Here is a 26,569-nt window from a genome sequence, read left to right as displayed (position 1 = left end):
CATTCCTGGAAGGTGGAGGAAAGAAAAAAAGCTTGGATTTAGAAACCAAGAGTGATTACTGATTTATGGTGGATAATTTTCTGAAGTGGTTTACATGCATGGTAGAAATGAAGAATTCTCAACCAGATGTTAAGACTTAATTTATTAGGGACATGGAAAGAAATCACAGATGAAAAAAGTTTATTAGAAGGAGCAAGTTTATAATTATTTACAAACCCCATAATGTAAGGGGAGGAGAATTTATCAATTTTTTAAAAAATATTCTTTTCAGCATCCAGCCAGGTTGGATTTTTTTTCTGTTTTATGTTGTACTTATCTGATATTTGGGTCATTCTCCTCCCCCACCCACCCCTACACATTTTTGTTGTTACTGTTGTTAATGTTTTTTCTGTGTTTTTTTCCTGTTTTGTCTTTTATTCCATTGATAAAACATTATATATAACATTATATTAAAAAAGAAAGAGCAAGAGCAGGTAGCCCAGTTTCTGAACTAAGAACTTCGGCGGGACATATACAAGGCGCCGTGTATTGCTCGGAGTCAGCACAGCCGGCCAGGGTTAGCCAGGCCTCGAGGGGAGAACCATAGGAGAAACTCCGCACGAAGTCCAGGTCTCTTGTGCCCAGCACCCCAGCTCCCTCCCCGCCAAATCCAGGCGGGAACGAGAGGTACCGGCCCTCCTCCACTCTCAACACCTCAGGAACAGTTTCACCTGTCGCTTGTGTTCCCCACAGCTGCGGCTCGCTTAGCGCTCCAGCGTGCGCCCACAGTTGGGTCTCGTCGCCAGCTGCCGCTACAGTAGAAGCAGCAGAGCGGCGTCGAGGGGCCGTGGGGGGCGGGGAATGCTGACGGTGATTCCCGCTGGAGAGGAAAGAGGCGGAGGTGGGCGCGAGTGGGACAAAGCGTGCGGGGGAAACGGCGCGTGGGTACCCTCGCGGCAATCCATGGACGCCGTCTCCGGCTGGCAGAACTCTCCTCGGGGGAAAAGGAGGAGGGCGAGGAGGAGAAACCCCTCGGAGCCCCGCGGCCGTGTCTCGCCGGTGCCTTGAGAGCATATCTGAAGCTCGGCGCGGTGAGGCAGGCGGCCGGGTGGGGTCCCTGTCCGAGCGGGGGCGCGCGAGCGCGAAGAGGGGGTGGGTAGGGGAGGAGAAGCCCTCCCCCGCCTCTCCTCAGGAGCTTCGCGGCGCTACCGGCAGGGGGGACGTGCCGGAGGAGGGGAAAGGGGACGCTCGCCTCCGCCTCCGCCTCTTCCTCAGCGGCTCTCGGGCAGCCGGAACCGCACGCGGCGGCGGCGGCGGCTGCAGCGGCGGCGGCAAGGGAGCCGGGAGCGGAGGGATGTGGGGCTTTGGGGGAGGCAGGCTCTTCGGCTTCTTCTCCGCTCCCGTCCTGGTGGCCGTGGTCTGTTGCGCCCAGAGGTAGGAGCAGCGGCTGGAGGGGAGGAGGGAGGGGAAGCAAGGAAGACTGCGCCTCGCTGAGGAAAAGAACTGACCAGAGCTTTCCTACAACCTCTGTCCCTTCCTCACCCCTCCTGCTTCGCTCTCTCTGCCTCCCTTCGACTTCTTTTTCCTCGCCTTCTCTTGTCCCGGCCGCTCTCTTTGGCCCATCCCGTTACTTCACTTTCCTTATCCCTCTCTGCCATCTCTTTTGACTTCTCTGATCTCCTCGCTTCATGTCCGCCTCTCCTGCCTCCCTGCCCGCTTTCCCTCAAACTCCTTCTTCCACAGTGTGAACGATCCGGGGAACATGTCCTTCGTGAAAGAAACAGTGGATAAATTGTTGAAAGGCTACGACATTCGCCTCAGACCGGATTTTGGAGGTGAGAGGCCCTGGGGAGGCTCCCCTAAACCCTCCCTTAGGTGTTCTGGGTGTGAGTTAAATGGGTTGGGGGTGGGAGTTCTGCCGATGAAGACGAAAGCCCCCCTCCCCCAAATCCCTCAGCGCCAGGCAACCGTATGTCAAAATGACGCCGCCGTCTGTTTCTTCATTAAGGCCCCCCTGTGAATGTCGGGATGAACATAGATATTGCCAGTATCGACATGGTCTCTGAAGTCAACATGGTGAGTAGACCTCTAGTTATTTCCACCAGGAAATGAGAAAGTGTTGCCTTCAAATAGATGGGTTTTTACCCGATTTTGAATTTTGTCTTGGTAACCCAAGTGCAGAATGCTTTTTTAAAAAATTTGAGGGGGTTGAAACAGTTGAAGAAGGGGTCCTTTAGATAAAGAGCCCCAGATAAAGAGCTTTTGGCAAAACACTTCCATCTCTTGCATCTCCTTCAGTGACTGGAAAGTTTGTGCATGAGTCTAAAGCAAACCAGGTCAGTAGATAACCTGAGGTTTAACTGGTGGTCCCTTGACTGCAATCTAGTGTACAATCCCCCATGATGGTTTTAGATGCTATATTTCCTCTGCTGAGACCTTTTCTTGATTTGGGAAGTTATAATGCAGCAAAATCAAGTGTAATGGCTGGCTTGGGTGTGCCATATGCAGTTAGCTTTTGGATGGCAGCAGAGTGGACTGCATGCTGAAACTACTGGAGGGAATATAGCCAGATTTTAGAGTGCTGTCTCAGGTGCTGAAAAGGAACTTCAGTTGCTTAGTTGCATCTGTCGTCCTCACTGTTCGTTGGGCTTGCAGATGTCATTACAGATAGAGTTCTACTGCTTGTATTGATATGAAAGCTTTGAATAAAAAGCCAGTCTCCCCTCAATGAAGATTGCTAGCATACAGTTAACCAGGTTAGCAATTTAAGTGTATTTCATCTTCATTTTGTCATGTACATAAGAATATACATGCCTATTCCAAAGCAAGTTGCAGTGATTTCAATAGGTCTTTAGTATTGGATAAGTTTTAATCACTTATTTGAAACAATAATTGTATTAGAAGATTTATTTTACTAACAACAAGGAACATTTTTCTAAGTGTGTGTGTGAGTGTGTGTAGGGGGAAATGGTATAAGCATAAAAAAAAGTCTATTAACTGTACTGTACACTCTTAAGGTACAACTTTAAATTGTTAATAGTCTAAACTGGTTTAAAAAATAGAATATTTATATTAAAAATCATAAGGTTTAACTATATAAAACACAATATACATTTTATTTTGTTTACTTTACTTTTGTTTAATTCTTATTTTATATAGTTATTTTTAATAGCAGGGATACTACGTATTTCCCAGTGCTTGAAATAATATAAGTAGAAATAAGATACATAAATGTTTTCTCTTTCACATGCATAATTTTCAAAAATAAAAGAAATAACTATTCAGAAATTTGTCAATTTAAAATTCTTCAAGAAACATAATGGACAGTCTGTTATAAAGCTGGATTAAATTAACACATTTTTCTATTACTTAACATTTATATAAATCATATTTATAGTATTTGTTGTTGATGATTGATTCTCTGCTCCAAAAGTATACACTACATTTTAAAATTTGTCTGAAAACTTAAAGAAACATGCTAAACCATGTCAGTCCATTAATGGCTACTAAGTAAAGAAAGGCAGATGATTGATGTACTTTTTAAGACCTTAAATGATTTGTGACCTTAAGAGTCTGAAGTCTAATAACAAAGTTTAAATTTCTATGTCTCCATGATTCTTAATGACATATTACATGGGCATTAGAAAAAGAAGGCTTTTTTTTCTTAATTTAACTGACAGTGACTTTTAATAAGAGATCAAGACATAGTTTTTTTCTGGCTGAAAAAGAAAACTACTTAACCAAATTTATTTTGGAATAGGGACCATTTTAAATGGGATGGGGTAAACACTAGGAACCAGAAACACTCAATTGTTCTTCCTGTCCCTCTACTTATTATTCCTTTGCAAGAATGCCTATTCCGCTAATTTTAATGGAGTTATTTCTACAAATATTTATAAACAACAACCTAAAGTTCTTGCTTATTTTGTTTTATTCTTCACAAAAGGTTAGTGTATATTTTAAGTTATAGTACTTTAAAATATTGGGAAAGCACATATTGAAATATCCATTTCAGTGATATTGGAGTATATAAAACATTATGCTACAATTCAAATTTTTAAAAAGGAATTTATACTTTTATCTGCTTTCATTAGCAGAGAATAACACCATTTTAGCACACATTTTACTACATTATATTTATTATGATAATGCAACTCAGAAGTAAAAAAGCAATTAAGGGAAAGAAAATAGTTAACAGTAGGAGAAGTACTTTGATTTTCCTAACAATAACAAACCTTGCATGAAAAAGCTTTCCCAAAAGATTTTCACCCTAGGTTCTGGAGACATCTAGATAAAGAATTAAAGCCTGCTGAGGAATTAGGCAAAAACTGATGGGTAGCAAAGTTATGTTTTCTTCTTCTGCTGGCTCTTGTTGGTGGTTGGTGCTACCAACCCTCTGATTAACCGTATGACATTCTGTGTCTCCTTTTCCTAGTTCCATTAGCAAATTTAAAAGGTTTTTTTTTAAATCTAAATATAATAGTTCTATGAAACAGAAGATGAAAATATTGTACATTTTCACTTTACGGATAAATATACAGCTTTCATTAGATCGAGTTTCATTTTCTCTTAAGATATTTGATCCTTGATTCAAAGTTGTTTGAAAATTTACTGGCAATGGAAAGACTAAGAATGAATTGTAACAAGCTCTGGCTAATACATCATCTGTGTTTCCTTTTTAAATTTATTCTTTTGATTGGCTGTAATCAGTTATGTATTAGCAGTATCCAGATTCAGCATGGAGGGACTGACCCTGTAATGATATCCTGATCTGAAATGTTAGTGGATCAAAAATAATATAGCTTGAGTATTCTCTGAGGATGGCTGATAAAAAAAAACATGTATTGCAAACGACTTACAGTATATGTGTGTGTGTGAGAGAGAGAGAGAAAGTGTGTGTGTGTGTGTGTGTGTGTGTGTATGTGTGTGTAATTTTATATATTATATCCTTGGAAAATGTATGTTTTGTTTTCTCTCTTAATTGCTCCAGAGTGCTTATTTTTACCTTTATTAGCTGTTGTTAGCTACTTTACATTAAAAATGCTGAATGGGAAAAAATTAATTACAATAGTGATAGATGTTCTAAGGAAAAAAAAAGATAATTAGTAAGACTTTACTTAAATCTACAAACCAGGTTATGGTAATCCATCTGTGATGATGGGTATAATTATATTAAAGTCACTCTGTTACTAAGATATTTTTTCATCTTCCACATTCCCAGGCTCATGTTGTTTTTGCAGTGGTCCGTCCAATATGTATTTGTACAAAAACCCCTAATATCTGGCTCCCTTTAAATATATCAGCTTTTTATTCCACCTAGGGCCATGATTCTTATATTTCTACTGACAAACTAAAGAAGACGATTAATCAAAGAGTGCTCAATACATTGGAAAATACTACATGAAAGATAAAGATGTACAAATATGTTTTCAAGGCTTCTGTTTCAATTCTACTTTGACCCATAGTTTGTTGATATAATCTCTAAAATGCTATCATTATGTTGGTTGTCTGTTAGCTTTCTTTTCTTTTTGTTTTATTTTTTTTCAGCACCTCGATTTGTGCCTCTGATACTGTTAGTTTATTATAATTCCCGGTATTCTTGATAATTAGAATGCTGATTGGGGCTCCTGAGAATTGCAGTGGAAGACCATACCTTGTTTATTCTTGGTCTACAAAGTTACACAATAAGAGCATTAAAAGAACTATGCTGAATAAGATCAAAGACCCTGTTTATGTTCCCATCATGATCAACAAAATACCAATATACCAACAGAACCTGAATAAAATAGCACATTTCCACTCATGTTCTCCTGAAAGTGATATCAAAATATCTGGGGCCCGTTTCTGGAGGCAATATGTAAGTGTTCTGAATTGCAACTATTCATAGCCTCATTTTTTTATAAAGTTGCTTAAATCCAAATATGCCTATGCTGGTTTATATGAAAGATTCTTCAAACTGAAGCCAACATGGTGTTGCTGTCATTCCACCATCTGGGAGGGTACATATGGTGTACTGACATACTGTATATTGTTGCCTGGTATACTTTCCTAACTTGCCCCTAGAATCCTATTGTATCATGCAATTTATTCTGTATCTTAGAATAAGTACTTATGCCATTCTAACTTTTTTCAGGAGATCAGGGTAACATATATGGGCAGCTCTCTTAAGTTTATCCCTACAATGTCAGCTTGTGAGGATGTGCTATGAGTCACCCAAAGAGTTTGTGTGGCTGAGGTCTTCTCAAGCCTAGTCTTCATCAGATAACTGCTGTTTAATCACATTCATTCATCAAATGTGCCTGGCATTTTGTAGACACCTAATTCATTAAACTAGGCCACATAATAAATGGAAAGTTTAAAATAACCATCTAAAATAATGAATACAAACATGGTAGAAGCACAGAGCATATACTCTAACTAATCTTCCATCAACTTAATTGATCTCTTGACAACTAAAAATACTGATTGAAATTTCCAATGCAAATGGACGCCTGCATTATGTTAGGTAATCAAAATCATTGGTTCAGCTCAAAATGATTGTCAAAAACACAAAAATTGCCATTTAATTTCTAGGCAGAGGATAGGTTAGGCAGAGGCTATCTGGTCTGATACCCTGACTACATTCAGAGCTTTTGAAATGGTCAATTTAATATAGATCTAGAGAAGTATTTGTAAAAATGGAGCAGCATTCTCTTAAAATCTAGCCAAGGAAACGCTAGCATATTTTTTAGCCTTTGAGCACAATTTGTAAGCAAGCTACAGAGCTATGATGAGTGACGTATGTGCTTTTTGACATAAATTGATGCCAGAGTTTTCAAAAATCTGATTTCCAAAAGCCAGAAATATTATTGCTTTCCTACAAAATATAATAAAATTTGCAAAGAAAAAATTGTCCTTGCTAAATTTATATAAAATGTTGCATGGAAGAAAAGCAGTATTTGTAAAGAGTAATTATGTTCTTTATATATTCAGTGTAACTGAAGATTGGTGGTTAAATGGCATTATACATCTTTTTTTTGTAAAATAAACGAATGTAGCTAATATAGCTCACAAAAGATCCTCATGTAGCTGCTGTAAACTAGAGATGGTTTTGATGGCTAAAGCTTTGTGACTGTGATCTTGATCACAAATTTCACTCTGATTTGAAATCAGACCAGTAGATATCAAATCCAGGATTCTTTCTTGTTCTTCCCTTCCTCATTATTTTGCATACAGCAAAAGTGGAAAGATTTATATTCTTTTTGATGCAACTGCTGCAACATTATCATTCACAGCATACTGAAGCTATAAATAAATAGATCAGGGACAGAGATTCAAGGAAACTCGCAGTTGGAAAGCAGTTTGTTCATATGCTTTCCCCTCTGCTTGAGTAAATGAAAATCTGTTCCAAATTACTCTGTTCAGTGCCACGGATCGTGATTTTAGTTGAAATGTTATGTATACTACAGTAACAATTTCAGTGATTGTACAGTCTACTGAATGCCAAAATGGGACTAGTAAGTTCAGGTTTATTTTGGAATTAGTAAAATACATTTTGCACTAATGGCTAGGGAAGGGCAATTTTTGAAATGGCTCCCTTGATTCAGATTTGGAAGTGAGGATAATTTGGCTGTGATATCTGTCACCCAATTGATCACAACAGTTGATTTGCCTGATCTGGCTGGCTAAATATGTTCTCTTCCTCTTATATCACCCCCCCCCCCCATTTCTCCTAAAACTATGTGCTCAGTGAAAGAGGACCACCATTTCAGAGAGAAAGACTGCACTGATATTCAGACAAGAGTATAACAACTTGGGTTTGATTTCTTGTAACTCCATGCATACCTATGAATTTCTTGGCACAATATATAACTGATTTATCATAGTCTTTTCCAGTTCCCACACACTTCCCTCCAAGGTACAAGTTGTCTTTGAAGTTATGGCAGACATGAAAACAAGGACTTATGAGCCAGATCCAAAGTTCCATTGGTTGCCTTGCCCCCACCCTCATCCCCGGTGGTGACATACTTCACTTTGGCTGCTCAGCAACAGGGCACATTCACATGACCATACTTTACAATGGTGTTGCTGAAATCTGGCAGTTTTTTGATTGTCAGCAAAACCATACCCTTAGTGAACAATTGATTTGCTTAATAACTTTGGTGTTTGTTTAATGACCACCTCAAAAAATGTAAAATCAGGATGGTCATAACTATAGCTAGGATTATGGTGAATGTTTGTCAAAAGTATTCTTTAAAATACAATCCTGAAGTCACATACTCCTCTGGAGGTTTCTTATGCATTGATAATATATTAACCAATTGGCTGATGGTAATGATGCATATTTAATTGGAAGCCCTGCTTAGTGCAATGTGTACGTTACACTTCTAGTGTTTTTTTTTTAGTTGTTTCCAACTCTTTGTGACCTGATGGATGTCATTTTGCAAAGACTATTAATAATTCCTTATTTCTGTTCTTCTAATATCATACTTTTATCATTAATGACAATCCCTATTTATTTTGTCGTTCTTTTTTATTGTCTCATTTTTTCAAGTATCATGTTTTTCTTCAGGAACTCTTAATTTTGCACTATGTATCCAAAAGATTTAAGTTTTAATTTCATTATTAGCACTTCTAATGGGCAATGTATTTCATTATTTCATTTGTGGCCTAACATATTTTCAACAAGTTTATTTAGCACCAGCCTTTTCCACTTATCACAATTTATTTATTATTTTCACAATTGGAAACTCGTGGTCTATATAAATTTGTTATTGGTTGCCTTTGACGCTCGATGCTTTGTCCCTGTGAATCAGTAAACTTGTGGTTGTAGTTTGATCATGCTAGTAATATCCTTTCTGATTTTTTTATTCCCTTCTTTTCAATCATGCCTGATTCTGAGAGACTGCCTGAACAGTCCCTGCTTTTGATGGCAAGGTTTTTCAGAAGTGTTTTGCCATTCTGTCCTTCCCAAGGCTGAGAGAAAATGACTGGCCCAAGGTCACCCAACTGGCTGTGTGTGTGACTAAGGCAGGACTAAAATTCACAGTCTCTTGCTTTCTACCCTGATACTTTAACAACTATATCAGACTGACTCTCTTTTTTCTGGATACTAGAATATAACTCCTTGGCCACCCTCTATTTAAAAAACAAGGGTAGCACTTTAATTGTATCTTCTTGTAGAATTTTAAATAGTTCTACAGTGTTAACATCAACTCTTGAAGGTTTGTTATTATCAGTATTTTTAGGTCTTTGCAGCTCAAAATGTTAAGTTTCTAGAGTTCATTTATCAAATCTTAATATGTATTATCTTCAATATGCCTTCCATTAAAGTTTTCTTTAATTTCTCTGATTTTTATAATTATTTTGCTTTGCCATTTACTTATTATCTCAGTTTCTTTTCAGTGTTGATTTACATATAACTCCTTGTCACTTTTTCCTGTTCTCTCATACTCGGTGCATAGCTGGGCAGTTTTTCCTTTGTTTCTGTTTCTTTTTATTTTTGCCTTTGTTTTGCTGTTTTGTACATGTCAGCAGATAATGATTTTGCTGTCTTTTGCATTTCAACGTATTTTTATTTGCTTCTTTTTTAATGATGTCACAAATTCCAGTACAATATGCTGTATTCTATCCAATCTAATGCAATAAATCTATACTTCACTGCATAATCATATGAAATATTGCTGAGATCATATCCTGTTGGTTATTTTATTTACATTTTTAGATAAATTGTAATTTTTCAAGGAGGTCTTTGTGAGCTGCAGTTAGATGAGACAGTCTTGTTGCTGGCTGAATAGAGCATTCTATATATTTGTATACTGTGTATAAATAATCAATTTTATAATACAATAGCAGAGTTGGAAGGGACCTTGGAGGTCTTCTAGTCCAACCCCCTGCCTAGGCAGGAAACCCTATACTGTTTCAGACAAATGGCTATCCAACATCTTCTTAAAGACTTCCAGTGTTGGGGCATTCACAACCTCTGGAGGCAAGCTGTTCCACTGATTAATTGTTCTAACTGTCAGGAAATTTCTCCTCAGTTCTAAGTTGCTTCTCTCTTTGATTAGTTTCCACCTATTGCTTCTTGTTCTACCCTCAGGTGACTTGGAATATAGTTTGACTCCCTCTTCTTTGTGGCAACCCCTGAGATATTGGAACACTGCTATCATGTCTCCCCTAGTCCTTCTTTCTATTAAACTAGACATACCCAGTTCCTGCAACCATTCTTCATAAGTTTTAGTATCCAGTCCCCTAATCATCTTTGTTGCTCTTCTCTGCACTCTTTCTAGAGTCTCTACATCTTTTCTACATCGTGGTGACCAAAACTGAATGCAGTATTCCAAGTGTGGCCTTACCAAGGCATTATAGAGTGGTATTAACACTTCACGTGATCTTGATTCTATCCCTCTGTTTTTGCAGCCTAAAACTGTGTTGGCTTTTTGGCAGCTGCTGCACACTGCTGGCTCATATTTAAATGGTTGTCCACTAGGATTCCAAGATCCCTTTCACATTTACTACTGTTGAGCAAGGTACCACCTATACTGTACCTGTGCATTTCATTTTTGTTGCTTAAATGTAGAACCTTACTCTTTTCACCATTGAATTTTATTTTATTAGATAGTGCCCAATGTTCAAGTTTGTCAAGTTCCTTCTATATCTTTAGCCTATCTTCTCGACTGTTGGCTATTCCTGCCAGCTTGGTGTCATCTGCAAATTTGATGAGTTCCCCATTTGTTCCCTCATCCAAATCATTGATGAAGATGTTGAAGAGTACTGGGCCCAAAACAGACCCTTGGGGTACTCCACTACATACTTCCCTCCATGAAGATGCAATTTCATTGAGGATTACATGTTGAGTGTGGTTGGTCAGCCAGTTATGAATCCATCTGGTGGTGATGCTCAAATCTTATTTCAGTATTGTCCATCCTGTAATGTCCACACATTGAATTTTTTTTCTGATTGTTGGAATAAAATATTTGCAATAAACACTGAATTTTCCTGGCATACTCTATTAGTCTATCACATGATTCATTAGGTACACTGAAAGTAGTCTACTTTATGTTATTTTGCTTATAACTTTAGTTTTTCAGCTTCTGTTTTGTAAGACTTTTTGGGGTGGGGAGGGAAGATATTGTGTCAGTGGGTTGTTGCTGTTGCCATAGAAATGTGCACCTTCTGTTTCCTTTGTATTATTGATTGGAGCATAGGCTATGATTAATATAATACAGGTAGTTCTTGACTTAACAACTGTTACTAAACCCATAATTATGGATGTAAGACATTGCAGTCATAAGTCAAGACTTCCACATGATCAGAATTAATTTTCCAGATGTTTTTACGGCAGATGTTAACTGAATGCTGGAGTTAAGCAAATGTTGTGTTCATTAAGCAAACACCTTGCTTGTCAAGCAAACTTGTTTATTTGAAAGTAAAATGTTATGTCTTTGAAACTAAAAAAAAGGGGGGAGAAAGGATATAACAGACCTGAATAAAGGTTATTGAACTTTTGGGCTAGTTTATGAATGTATGCCAGGAAATGAAAACTTAGCTTAAATGTGAATGAAGGGAATAAAACATTTATCAGAAGTGGGTCAATTGGACCTACTATACTTTAGAAGGTAATGGAGGACCCAATGATGAATTTGGTTGGGGCAAAAACCTAACATTTTAAACAAAGGCGGGTGAAAACATTTTTCAGGCAGATGACAAAAATGGAGAGCCAGGAAAGACACAATATGGTATTTTAAAAGGGATTGGACTATTCATAGATCCTCAAATGAATGACAGTGGTGAATATTTTTTTAATATATGCTTGGAGAGTTTTAGGTTTTTTTTTACTATCTGTTCATGCATGTGCACAGCAAAGGAATGAAGTTAAAGCATGATTGATCAGATTTAAAAAAAATGAAAATTAGATAGAATTAGTGAAGGGTACAAAAATGATGACAAGTTCTGAATGTGAAACAATTTGTAGTGCCAAGAGTAGAAAGCAAAAACTCAAATTCTATAGGGAAAGTATTCAAAAATAGTTTGGGCAAAGCATGGAAGACAATGAAGAGCCAAGGTGGCGCAGTGGTTAAATGCAGCACTGCAGGCTACTGCTAGATCAGCAGGTCAGCGGTTCAAATCTCACCGGCTCAGGGTTGACTCAGCCTTCCATCCTTCCGAGGTGGGTAAAATGAGGACCCAGATTGTTGGGGGCAATATGCTGACTCTCTGTAAACCGCTTAGAGAGGCCTGAAAGGCCTATGAAGCGGTATATAAGTCTACTGCTATTGCTATGAAAATAATATTATAGGGTGCCACAGAAGTGTATGGGATTGCTTTAATAGGAAACATTAAAAAAAGATTCTTCAGGACATAGTGAAATGCAGAAAGCTGTGGATGAGAAAAATATCTATAGGAGAAAAATTATTGCAAAAAATGACAAAGTTACTGTGTAACCTGGACAATTATATGGTAGTTACAAGCAATGTGTTGAAAGAAACCAAAGTACATTTAATATTACAAGATAGGGAAAAATTCAACATGATTTTATAGGAACCAAACATTGTTTGGAAGTGAATGAAGAGAGCTAGACAACAATATCTCACCAAAATGAATAAAATTAAAAATAAATGTGATGAAATAATTTTTGATGTACCTCATTAGTTTGATAAGTATGCCTTGAAAGATATTTGGCACAATTCTGAATAAAAGTATGCAAGCGATTATTTGAATAAATTTAGGGGAGGTGAAAAAGCAATTATTTTGGGCAACAATATGCAACCCAGATTTTAGCTTTCTGAAATACTCTTAAGAAATGTACAAATGTGCTAACATTTATTCTACATTTATTAATTTAGATAAAGTGTAGAATAAATGTTAGCACATTTGTGAATGTGCATAAATGAATCAATTCATGTGAATGAATGCAGGTGGTCCTTCATTAATGACCATTCAGCAATTGTTCAAATCTATGACAGCAGTGAACAATTGGACTTATGGTCAACCAATATACAGAATATAGAATAGAATAACAGTGTTGGAAGAGAGCTAATTCCCTGCCCACACAGGAGACCCTATACCCATGATGGCAAACCTATAGCATGCAGTGCCCTCTCTGTGCGCATGTGAGCCATCGCCTAGTTCAGCTCCACTGTGCATGTGTGTACCCCTCCTGCCAGCCAGCTGATTGTCGGGTCTCTGCCGTGCATGTGCAAGGTGTATGGGGTTTGTAGGGGGCATGCGTGCATGCTCAGGGGGTGGGAGCATGCGGGGTGGCCACGTGCACAGGTGTTGTTTCTTGTCTGGCCATTGGGTGATTTGGAAAATAGCTTGTCCTCCTCCTATCAGTGACAGCCCCTCAAGTATTGGAATATTGAGAAATATTCCTTGAGTATAAGTCCTTGAAATTGTGGCAATTGAAGCATTTCTGTATCACATGATCACATTTCAGGCACTTTGCAACCAACTTGCAATTATGATGGTCACAGTATCCTACAGTCATGTGATTGCTGTTTGCTGACTTTTGATGAATGAAGCCAATGTGAAGCTGGCAGGAGATATCTGACACATGACATCGTGACAACACAGGATTCACCTAACAACCACAACTGAAACTGTCAGCACTGCTTTCATAAGTCAGCATAGTAATGTGACATCAGGCTTTATGACTGTGTCATGTAGCGATAGAATACCTGGTCCTTATTACTGTGATTAACTGAGGACTTGCTATATGTTTGAATAATGGAAATTTTTGACCAAATTGGTTGCTAGATGTAGTATTTTATGCATAGAAATAATGTAATGATTAGCAAATGTTTTGGTGTTGAGCAAGATAAAACTCTTGTATTGCTTTGATTCTGTAATGCATTTAGTAATGTATTATTGAGACTGTATAACAAATTATTGTAGAGACATTAGAAATGTGTTAATTAGCAATATTAATTGATACATAATTTTTGTATGCATACAATGCCATATTGTTGCTTTGTATGAATAATCTGCAGCAAATATTAGCTAGACTATTTGTTGCAACAGAGTAAGGGTAGTAAAATAATGTTTCTGAAGACCAGAAAAGTTTTGCTTGACAGGAAATTGGATATAGAGGAAATCATTTAAAAAGAGCATATACATATATTTCATGCCACAATAGGATGTTTCCTGAAGATGTTGAAATGAATGATCAAATATTAAGATACAAATAGGTGAATAGTATGATAATGAGTGTAGTCAACTGCAAGAATAATGCTTTTTGAAGCAGCAAAAATGACTGTGTTTAAGAATATGCTTTGTTATATGAAGTGAGAGTTGAGTAAATCTGGAGTAATGTAAAAGGCAGTTGAATACAATGTATGAGGAAAAATAGTAAAAGTCAGGGTCAAGAATTAATGGATATTAAATTAATGTGGATTTAATATCAAAGAACTGTGATGAGTGGTTTGGCCATACAGAAAGAATGAATAAGTAATGAATTATAAAACAGTACATGGAGGGAAGGAAATACTAAACAAACCATGCTTGGACTAAGATAGGATTCTCAAAAAGAAAATTGAAGAATTTAAAAAAGAAAAAAGGCAGGATATATGCAGTGGGCTATGATTGCATGCTGGACATGTATGTGTAAGTTTCATTTTTATTTTTTAAAACTCAGAATGATGAAGAATTTTAATAGTGACATCATACATAAAATTATATATATATATATATATATATATATATATATATATATATATATATATATATATATATATATATATATATATATATATATACACACACACACACACATACATACATACATACACACACACACACACCACACACATACATACATACATACATACATACATACATACATATATTCATTATTCATTCAAATGTGGATTTTACATTTTGATCGTATAAATATATTGCAACACAGAAAATTCATTTTATGTATACAAATGTATTCCAGTGAAGTAAAAAGAGAAAAATCTGTATTTTTAAATTGTGGCCTGATCTTTTAAAGAAAATGTTTTTAAAAAATCTGCCTCATTTCCTGATCTAGTCTTATTCTAATTTGAAATCAGACACATTCACAACATTGGGGTGGGGGTGGGGGGAATAAGACTAGAACAGAAAATATATTAAAAAGTCACATTATGCTTATCTGTGTTTATAGCAAAACATAACTTAATCCATGGGCTTCTTCCCTCTTTTCTCCTGATTAGTAAGTAACTGTGTTAGGAAACACATTAACCTAAACTAATCAGCAAAGGCTGTTTGTTAGTTAGACACAGAGATAGGAAAATGCAAGCAGGCACATTCTGTGCTTAACCTTAAGTATCTGTTACTGCTGCTTATTTATTATGCTACTGTTTATATGCAAGGGTTATTCTGTGCATTTTATAGTCTTAAACTAGAATCGGATTTGGGTAGATTTATTTTATTAAAATGATCTTTTCATCAACTAAATGTTAAATTATAAAATTTTAATTTTAATTAAAATGTTATATATGGATTCTGAGTACAGTGTTTAAATTCACTAGATAAACTGTTCAATTTATTCTATTATGTATCTCCTTTACATGGACAACTATATGTTGGCCCAAAGAAATGGAATTTTATCCATATTCATAAACATTTAACAAGCAAATATCATCAGGATTTATTTAAGTCTTATTATTGTTGCTCTGGACTTCTCATTTATATGGGATGGTATTTTCTAAAATTTTATATAAGAGATGCCATTAGTACTTTTTTCAATGTCATCATTTGCTAAGGTAATAAACTATTTTACAGTTAGAACTTCTTTAAAATATGGGATTTGATTTCAGAGCTGCGAAGAAGTGATAAGATTTGGATAATGAAGAAATACATAGACTTGTCTGTCAAAGGCTGAAGTTAAATATTTTCTTACCTGAGATTGCTTAAATTGTTTTATTTATTTTAAAGATAAGAAATTTATTTTAAATATAAATTCCATAGCAATAACCTACTTCAATTCCTCTACACACCCTCCCTATTGTTACAATCCAAATATTTGGAAGTGATGCGGGAAAGCTTCTTTCTCACCATCTTTTCTTGTGGTAGAGTGGTAAAAATGGTGCTTGTGCAACAGTTTCAGAGGGCCTTGGAGGAAGTGGATTATGTAGGCCTTTTCTGGGAACGGGACAGAAATAGCATTGATCATGCTTATGTATTGCATCTGCCATGAACGGAATGGGGCTAGAGCATTTATGCCCTACTTGACCTCTCAGTGGCTATCAGTGCCACTATGGTATCCTTTTCAATTAGCCCAGAGGATTGGATGTGGGTGGCACAGCATTGTGCTAGTTTGCCTCTTTTATTCAGGACCAATCCCAGCAGTGATGATATGTAAAATGCTTTCTTTTCTCATGTTAATATCTACATGAAACTGCTGGTGAGCTCATCCATCACCAGGGATTACCATGGATTATATATTGCCATCCCTGGTAAATTCAGTGATACTATGAGCATCTTATCCTGATATTTTGAGGCTATGGAGATCTGAATGGGGAACAATAGACTTCAGCTGGATGGTTTTGAAGCAAGTGACAAATTTGGCTAAGAAGGCCTTTTCATAACTTCATATTGCAGACCAATTCAGCTCATTCCTGGATCAGTAGATCCTACTTACAGTACTCATGTCCCAGTGACCTCCAGATTGGACTACTGCAATGTTTTCTATAAGGGAACAGTATCTAGAAGCCTTAGCAGATACAGAATGTAGCAGCATGGGCAGTTATGTGTGCTCCTAGAATAGTGCTTATTACACATCTGCTCCATTAGACAGTTTGCTTCTGGTCCAATTTAAGATGCCAGTTTAAACTTTAAACCTCTTCATGGCATGAGACTGGGCTATCTGAGGGACTCCTCAATTATATTATCCATTATATCCGGCAGAGAGTGACTGTTGCAGGTCCCATTGGGTACGGACCTACAGTACATTTGTTGGGTCCCAGGAGATGTGCTAGATTAGCTCTATCACTTTTGATATTCAAAAAAGACCCTCAAGACTTGGTTATCAGGCCTGAAGCTCCCAGGGTACTGGAGACTGGTTGAGATGGCTCTATTGTTGAGATTGTCATTTTTATCAACCTTGTATCTTTGGTTTTTATGTTATTTATTAATATGCATTTTTACACTTTATATCTGTAGGGGTTTTCACTTTATTGTTTTATCTCATTGTTATGTGTACCCAGAATCACTTTTGTTTTATAGGTGGTTATATAAAATAGATAGACAGACAGACCAACAGACAGATAGACAGATTAGTGTGGTAGTGCAAGCATGATTCATTACATATGCAACACTGTGATGCTTGTTTCATCATTTGCCTCCTTCCTGCAGATATTTCTGGAAATTATGTTTTGCTACTAGGTTTTCTTCTTTTAGAAAATTATTTTGAAGCAACACGTTCATAGTTTACGATACAAGTATTTAGAGTGTTTTTATGTTCATCATGTCTATGTGACTGTTTAACTTAAGTATAATAGCTCCATATAGGGATATTTTTTTAATAATGCTGACTTATATTTCTGTACAATATTTCCATATTTTTTTTAAAAGACTCGAACCATTAATAATTTGACTGGCATAGTTAAATTTTAAAGGGGGTTAAATTGTGTTATATTTTGCATGTCTGATTTAAATGATCTATTGCAGGGGTGTCAAACTCAAGGCCCGGGAGCCAGATCCAGCCCACAGGGTGCTTAGATCTGGCCCATGAGGCTGCACTGGAAACAGTAAAGGACTGACCCGTGGTGCCTGTGCCAGCAAAAATGTTTTCTCTGGCAGAAGGTTGCAGGAGGCCATTGGAGCTGAAAATGGAGCTTGTGAGGGCCACGGGCAGCACTCCAAAGCTCTGTTTTCACTGGTAGAGGGTTGCAGGAGGCAGTTGCAGCTGAAAACGGAGCCCGTTTTCACTGGCAGAGTGCTTGGTCCACCACAGACGCCCCTGACATCAAGCTGGCAATGGCCAATCTGGCCACGGCCACCCCGGCTCCCCAAAGTCAAACACAACACTGGTGCAGCCCTCAGCGAAATTGAGTTTGATACCCCTGATCTAATGGCTTTGCAAAAAAGAATGTATAAAGTTTAGTGCTAAAGAAATGCAAAGTAAGACAAATAGAACTACAACTTTGTAAAAAAAAAATCTAAATATAGGTTGAGAAATAAAGAAAGTAACTAATTACCAGAATGATGAAACTGGAAGTAACAAATAAAATCTGTTGGTGGGTAAAATCAAGGTTGTATTCTGTATTTCTATGGGCATTAATCCATACACAAGAAGATGAATGTATGAGTTTGCAACTCTCTTGATCAGCTAAAAATAAATCTAAGACTGATTATCTAGCACCATATGCAATATTTGCTTAATTTCCTTTTGAATAATAGATTTTTATTAATGGCAGTTAAACGTTTGTGGAGTATTAATGAGGGAATAATATAACAGAATGTTCAGGTATTATAACAACGTCTTAGTAAACTTTTTAGTATAGTTATTCCACATAGCCAAAAACTTATTATTTATCATTTATATTGATTATTTGAACCTTGGGAAATCCATAATAAATAATAATAAGCTATCTGAAATATTGTTAGTAGAGCTTGATATATTATTACATGCTTCTTTATTAATATGAACTGAAGGTCTGAAGAAAGTGATATATCTGCATTCAGTAGCATGCCCTTTAGATAATGCCATTCCTCATTATCTGACAATAGTTAAAATGTATGACTCTAAAAGCATCAGCAAACACCTTTTACTGCTATTTGATCTAAAGTCATGTGGTTTTAACCCTCATTTGTCATACAAATTATCAGCATGTACAAGTGCCATAATACTGAAGAATAATAGGAAAAAAGAAGTGACCCATTCTTTTATAGCACCTTAGTAGACTTAAATATGTGCTTGTGTAGAAATAAACTTAGAAATGCTGCCGATTGTAAAGAACTAAATATACAAAATGATATGAGAGACAATGAAGAAAATAGGGCTTTGAATGAACTGGGTGAAAGGTTATTTGGACAAGGCAGATTCTAAACTAAATCAGCAAGCAGAAAATTTAGAACTTCAGAAATAATTCATGATATTCACCAATTTGCCCATTTATATTTTAAGAAAAGTTAGAGAAATTGCTGTCATAATAAAACAAAATAATATAGCTGATTATTCATGTTTAAAGGAAGTATTTTGAAGAATGTTGAATATTGCAATAGACATCTAGAATATAAAAATAAAGGCAATTCATAAATAAGATTTAGAATGTTTTGGTATCGGTGAGCAAGGAATGCATTAAATATTATAAGAAAAGACAATAATAGTACCATATATAGCACAGGTATCAAACTCGCTACGTCACATGCCGTCATGTGATGTTTCGTGACATTTTTCCCTTTGTAGAGCTGGGGTGGGTGTAGCCTGCACATAATGCATCTGGCCTGCAGGCCGCCAGTTTGACACTCCTGGTATATGACATCAAAAGCTCACAACCAGATCAAATGCATGCATGTTAACATAAAAGTTATTTGACTGCAGCGGCAAAAATAAACTTTGAATTACTGTAAGTTTGTGTGTTAGCCTAGGAATTGCTCTCAATAAGTGACAATTCAATTTTTATTATCATCATCCTCACCACCAGTACTAGCAGTTCTATGCATTATTTCACTTCTCTGTTTACTGAAAAAAGCACTGATTTATCTCAGAAGGTGAAAAGAATAAAGGCTGGAAATTATTTAAAGCTTTCTTTTCCAGAGTAATGCCAATAAGGTCAAACACTTCATAGCCAACATTTAATTAGCATTTTAAAATATATGACATATTTACTTTAGGGGAATCTGTTAAGATTCTTCATCTGAAATTCCTGTTAAAATTAAACTTTCACTTTACTAACTTTAGTTATGTAGTTAATTTTAAGTTTAGATTATCATCCAAGTCTCAGACCGTTCGGTTTTAATTTGTGCCTCTTTTAGACATTTTGTTGTACCTGCTAAATGTTTTATTGGAGGTGTTACATAATCATGCCATCTTCAAGACAAATAAATCTTCAGGACAAATAAATCTTCTTTCATACATGTCATATTGAGCATCTAGGGATATTGACAGGATGGAGATATTTTGCTCCATCAATACCCTATTCTCATTTCCCTCAAATATACTCTTCTCCAATCTCATTTCTAACTCTAAACTATTGTGGAAAAATTGATTCCTTCACTTGGTTAAAGTATACTAACCAAAGAAAGCTTTATTACATGTTTCTTTAACAATGATCTCTGGATCTTTTCCACAGGATCAAATGCCAATCGGTTTTTATCTGTCCAATAGCACTCATTATTTTCTATGTCCCTCTTTCTCTTGTCATACATGCATTCATACTTGCTGTCTAAATTTGTGTTCATCTCCCTCTTGCTGCTCTTTTTCCTAGTTTGTTTCTTAAAATTGCTATGTCAGCTATAAACATGCACTGAAAAGAATCTAATCCATCGTGATACGTATGCACTGACCAAAGCACTGAGAAATTTTTTTTAAAGAGACAAATGCTCAGCATAGGAAAACAAATTGAAAACAAATGCCAATACCCTTTGTAGCAGAAATGAAATTGGGGAGGATAAATGTCAGTGTCAATAGCAGCATGAGAAAGTAGAATATTGATAGAATAAGGTGAAGAATTAAAAAAAATAATCCCATGTAATTGAGATGCTTAGCCTGTGTTGGGGAAGGGGTCATTTTTTTTCCTCCCAGATCTTTTGTTCAAACCACTGTCAATCAGTAATATTATTCAGGTGAATAATATCGGTAGAAAGCAGTTTAGCTTAAGGTAATGAAAGCCACACCTTTTCTTCATTGCTCATTTCCATTCCCATCTGCAGCTGCTCAAGACATGTGAAGAAGGTATACAAAAAGGCAATTAAGATTGAATGTAGGCAAACTTGCGCCCACTACTTCTTAAGTTATTTTTAAAAGTTCTAATATCTTCCAGCTTTTAAAAAAAATTTCTAAAAGCCAAAACAAAAAATAATTCTTGTTCTAAAAAATATCCTCAGCATTTTTTATAAAAAAGCATCCTGTTATGATAAAGCTGCTTCAAAATATATCTACTTGTGGTTAACTTGGTAACCAAATGTATGATGTTTCTAAAAAGTAGATATTGAGGTTTTTGATGCATTGTAAGTGGCTCCTTCTGTATCCTCTTTTCCTGGCACATCTATCTAGAAGGCATTGCAAATTGCTTTCAGAATTACATAAAGGAGCTTAGGCTTCAAAATAGAAGTCAAAAGCTTACATAAATAATGTTCTTATCCATTAACAAGATATTTGTTTTTCATCTTTACATTTTTAAAAAGGCTATAGTGCTTCATCTTGAAATTAGAAGACCCATTTTCACTCACTTGATTATCTCCCCTCTGACAATAAAAGAAGGGTAAGCCATGCTGTAGCATAGATAGATGCCCGGCTTGACAAGAGTCCATGTAAAAAAAAAAAACCATTGATCACAAGCTAAAAATGAAACAGCAGTGTAATATACTAAAAAGGTTGGTGCAGTTACTGCATGAATGCCATATAATACCTATAATCAGACCTCAAACCTCTGTTTGGATTTAAATAGACCTGGTTAATATGTTCCATTCTAAGCACTGTGATGGTAGAAGAATTTCAACAAACTTGGGGAGTGGGGACCTAGACACTATGTTCTGAAAAGAAAGGTATATATTTTGATATGATTGCTCTGGAAAAAAAGATAAACAGAAGGTAATACTATTTTCAAATATCTTCCAAAAAGTTAAATTAGTGTTTCAGAAAATGTATTTCTATTATTTCTTGGCATATTTCAATTACAAGAAATAAAGTTTCATTAACTCTTAGAAAAGATTTTTTGATGGCATAAATTCCATGGTATCTGTCCTTTGTAAATCAACCTGATGAATCTGCATTTTTTAAATGAACAGATCATCAGGCAGGCTGTAGGAGCATAATTTTTGCATCTGCAAGGAACTGCAGTTGTTGAAGAATGTGCTACTAGTTCCATTTGATTTAAAATCATTCCATTTTAGTTAAAATCATTATCCCAATATCTACAGTACTGAATGGTTTAGTAAAGAATTAAAATATATTGCACTTGAACACATGAAGATATATGCTATAGATTACAGTGGTTACAAATGGAATTCTTTCCTTGATGCAGTGTCCATGAAGAATCACTTGCAGAGGCAATGAATGAAAGAGAAGTCATCTAAAATCTAAGTTTCTCTTGCATAAATGCAGTTATTTATATTATTGTATGCAGGCCTTTATCTATCAAAAAGCAATTCTGTTTTTTTGTTTGTTTCTCTCCCCCCTCCCCCAGTGAAGGTGAGGAACGAAAACAAGAAGATAAAGTGTAGTGAGAATCAAACAAAAAGGAAAAGACTGAATCAAGTGGAATAAAAAAGAAAAGGAGAAAAATAACAATGGGCTGGAAGGATTATGCTTTCATCCTTGTTAGAACCATGAGATGGAAATATTGCAGGGGGGTGGGGAGAAATAGATTGAAAAAGAGAGGTGAAAAGATACAATCAGAAATTACAGTGGGGAAGACTGGAATGGAATTAAAACAAAATGGGATAAAATAACCATCTCTTATCAATTTTCCTCTCATGCACCCCATATACCATTCCTGACCTACTTTCCCCATGTACTCCCACACTCCCTCCCACACCAGGTAGCAGCCACTTACCTGCCTTGAACTTCCTTGAACTTGCAACTTCCTGCTGACTTGCTCCCACTGTTTCTTTGCCCACTCTTGGTCATTCTGCTTCTTTGTTTAGGCAATAATTCCTGATAAGACAGTTACATTTCAAACATTTGATATATAATTACCACTATGTTAACATCTTTTAACATGTACAGATATTTCCATAAATCTATTGATAGAACAGGATAGGGGAGGGGAGGGTAAAGTAGGGGAGGGAAGGGGAGGGTAGAATAGGATAACCTTTATTGTCATTATTTTTTACTGTGAGCACGCTGGCTCACATTAAAAATGTCTCTTCCCCCCCAATACTAAAAGTCCACATGTCCATTCTTTCAAGTGCATTCTTTGATGACTCCCTAACTTATGGAGTAAATGTTCATAATGGAAATAATACATAATGTAGTATTTGGACTACCTGATTCTGTAGAGTGACTTAAATATTTTGATGAATGTAAAATGAATAGAAATACAAAAATATAGTTATAATCAAAATTGGAAAGTATTTCAGGTTTATAAGCAAGAATTTCAGTTGATACATGTACTGTATAACATTCACCCCATTGTTAGAAATTATACATCTACTTCTTAGGCTAATAAATATGCACTAGAATATAATATTTTTACTTTATGGAATATGTCCTAGACTCCTCTACTCATTCTATTGTCATTTCAGATCACATTCCCATTACTTTAACCTTTCCCTTTAAAAACTTTCAGCTAATTTGTGGAAGGCAATATTTTAATACTTCTTTGTTACAGGAGGAGAGTATTTTAAGTTATGTTAGACAATTAATTTCCCATTTAAAAAAAATCATAATTCATATTCCATTCAGAATGTATGGAATTTTATAAGATTGCACGTAAGGTTATACTATTGCTTATGTCTCTAACAGAAAACCAGGAAAAAAATCTTAGGCATCAACATCTTAAAAACTTTGATTAAAAAAAGACTCTTAGATTATGTAAATCTAAGAGCAGGTTTGCAGTATAAAGAATTTGTGTTTGCTAGTTAAGGGGATTTCCATGCTGAGAAGGTAGAATTTTCATTGAGCAGATTAAAATTAAAGTATTGGGTGTCTGGTGAAAGACCTAGAAAGTTGCTGACACATTGTCTATAGCAGCAAAATCAGCAGAGCTTAATTTCTTAAATAGTTACTGAAGATGGCCAAACTATGTTTGATTCTGCTGCTATTAATAATTTGTTTTTACTCTTTTATAAGTCAGTTTACTGTCTAGAAGAGAAATTGAAACTTTATGCAAATAATTGGCTTATGAATTTTGGGAAATGTGTAATAAATCTTTTAATAATGGTAAATTCCCACCATCATTCTATGAGTTATATAAGATTGATTTTAAAACCAGATAAAGATCCTAATTTTTTTGCCGGTTTTGAATTTATTTTATTAATTAATGTGGATAACAAGGCATTTTTAAAATAATTTTATTGACACTTTATCAGACATACTAAAACAAATACAAACTAAACTAAAAGATTAGAGAAAAGTAGAAACAAGCTTAAAAAGTATGAGAGAGAATAAAAGAAAAGAGAAAGAACAAAGATAATAATAAATAATTGGCTTTCACATTTCATTACTACAAGCACAAGTTGATATAATAATATCATGTTCTTTTATAATCACAAACGAAAAAAACATCTTCAAATATCCTAACTCATATATATACAGAATCCAGAAAATTTCATCTTTTCAATCCTGGTTCAGCAAAAATTCAGCTAGAAGCTACATAAACATCAAACATATAATTTATCCCAGATCAAATAGTCCAACTTTATACCCCTTCCTTTTATGCTTCACAATCTTGGCCTTTTATTCTTTATAGTGATGTTGCAGGATTTGATATTTCATAAATCTATGACTTTCTAAAATATTCTTCAGATCCTTCTGCAAACTATTTGGTACATCCAGAACGTGACCCGTCAAAAGCGCGGACGACAAAAGCGCGATCGACAAAATCGCGCCTTTGACGTCATCACAGCGCGACGAAAAAGATCGAAAAATTCAAATAAAAATTAATAAAAATTAAATTAAAGCAAGCCGATTCACATAAAGGTAAGGGTTAGGGTTAGGGTTAGGGTTAGGGTAAGGGTAAGGGTTAGGGTTAGCTTTAGAGCGTTAGCGTTAGCGTTAGGGTTAGGATAAGGGTTAGCGTTACGTTTTTCGTTACTTTAACGGTTAGGTTTAGGGTTAGGTTTAGGGTTAGGTTAAGAGTTAGGGTTAGGGTTAGGTTTAGGGTTAGGTTTGGGGGGGTTAGGGGAAGGTTTTAGCTTTATTTTTACATTTTTTCGATCTTTTTCGTCGCGCTGTGATGACGTCACAGCGCGCTTTTGTCGAGCGCGATTTTGTCCTACGCGCTTTTGTGGTGGAACCCATCCAGAAAACACTGTTCCAGGATTTCCTGTCACAATTGCTCCTTGTCTTCTTGATTTGTCAACCATAATTCCATTTTAGCAATCATTTCAGTTTTATTATATTCCATACTTACAATTTCTATTATATCTGTATCATGTATAAATTGCTTTTTAAAACTAACAATATCTTCTAGATACATTGTAGCCTGTATGCTTTCTGTAATGGAATATGGGAATGACCTTGGGGAAAATGGAGAAGGCAGACTAGATTCTTATCTTCTTCCTGTTTCTCCCTTGCCTCAACTTTTCCAGTCAGGCATCGTTCATTGCACAATGTCGATAGAGATCTTCCAGGGTATTTGGGGTGCTTCCTTCACCAGTTAAACTTTCGGGTCATTGGCCAGGCTTTTTCTAAACTGATCATCTAAGACTGAATCATTCCATCTCCATCGCCTACAAATAACTTCGTTTGTGTGGAATATGTGCCCTTACTCTCTTTTGTCCCTGCTTCAGCTTCTGAATTTCCTGATTCGCTGTGATTTGCTTCTCTGCATAGGATTCCCAAAGTGTCCTTTGAGTTTATACAAGAAGTTTTGATTGTTGTCCAGGACTGGATCATTCCCCTCAGTAAATGATATTGCCCGCTTAACAGCTGCTTCCTTATGCAGGCTCAGTGCAAAAGTCAAATTGGTGCGATCAGTGGCAAATTCTACCTGTCTACCTACCATAAACATTTTACACTGAGTGTTGAATTGATCCTAATCCCCTCCAAACATTTGTGGCAAGTTTCCATGGGAATGCAAAAGCATTGGTTGAGATGCGATAAATTGTGTTGCTGCACGTGGAAGTAAATTCTGTCCCAGTTGCTGCCTTAGTTGTATAATGACACTGTGCATTTGATCATCTGTTCATTTACTTGCTTTTGGTGCTGCAACAATGTGGCTGCCAGATGCTCAGCAGTTAGAGAATTTCTGAAATTTCTGTTTTTTTAATAGAGTAAGAGGTTTGCAAAATTGAGGTTAGCCCTTACTGGTAAACCAGGCAAGAAACATGACCACATGAACTAAATCTTTATTGTAAGGCTACTTTAACCCCATCTTTCAAGCCGAAAAGTACAAAACTTCCTGCTACCACTTTTAGCTGTTTGATTCATTAAGGCAGGTCCTTTCTAAGTTTGTGTCTCTAACCATCAAGCCACTGAGGAAGGGTCCTGCCTCACTTATCTGATGGTTATTTGGCAGTGTCTCTTCCTTTCTCCAAGGTCATTCCCATATTACACTTTTGCAGATATTATTTATTAATAGCTCAATCTATTTTTCAAAGAACTCTGTAAGTAATTCAAAAGTTATACCATGGTTGGCCATTTTAAAGCATTAGTTTAAAGATTGATAATACACTTCTACTTTTAAATTTTTTTGCCTTTAGTCTTCTCTAGTATCCATCTGCAGCATTCAAAGAATTTCATTTACTAATGTGGATTGAGTTCCATTTTAGTCGTTTCCCACCAGTTATTTATTTTAAT

General features: G+C 36.1%; 1 protein-coding gene across 2 annotated transcripts in view; it reads left to right on the top strand.

Annotated features, from left to right (window-relative positions):
- GABRB3 (gamma-aminobutyric acid type A receptor subunit beta3) overlaps positions 1 to 26,569 on the top strand; it is a 281,267-nt gene that overhangs the window by 125,311 nt on the left and 129,387 nt on the right. The window contains exons 1-3 of one of the 2 annotated variants that reach the window (XM_087726485.1): positions 1,222 to 1,413; positions 1,723 to 1,814; positions 1,988 to 2,055. In XM_087726485.1, the coding sequence (XP_087582611.1) occupies positions 1,334 to 1,413; positions 1,723 to 1,814; positions 1,988 to 2,055 (240 nt within the window). In that variant the 5' untranslated portion in view covers positions 1,222 to 1,333. Of the gene's footprint in view, positions 1 to 1,221; positions 1,414 to 1,722; positions 1,815 to 1,987; positions 2,056 to 26,569 lie in introns of those variants that run through there. The other variant, XM_087726486.1, reaches the window with a different exon arrangement.

This window comes from Thamnophis sirtalis, unplaced genomic scaffold (assembly GCF_051295495.1).
Source record: "Thamnophis sirtalis isolate CommonGarterSnake01/CBP01778 unplaced genomic scaffold, rThaSir2_p1.2 scaffold_12, whole genome shotgun sequence".
Classification (NCBI taxonomy): domain Eukaryota; kingdom Metazoa; phylum Chordata; class Lepidosauria; order Squamata; family Natricidae; genus Thamnophis; species Thamnophis sirtalis.
Note: the sequence above shows the minus strand (reverse complement) of the source record. Positions and strands in the feature narration are given on the sequence as shown.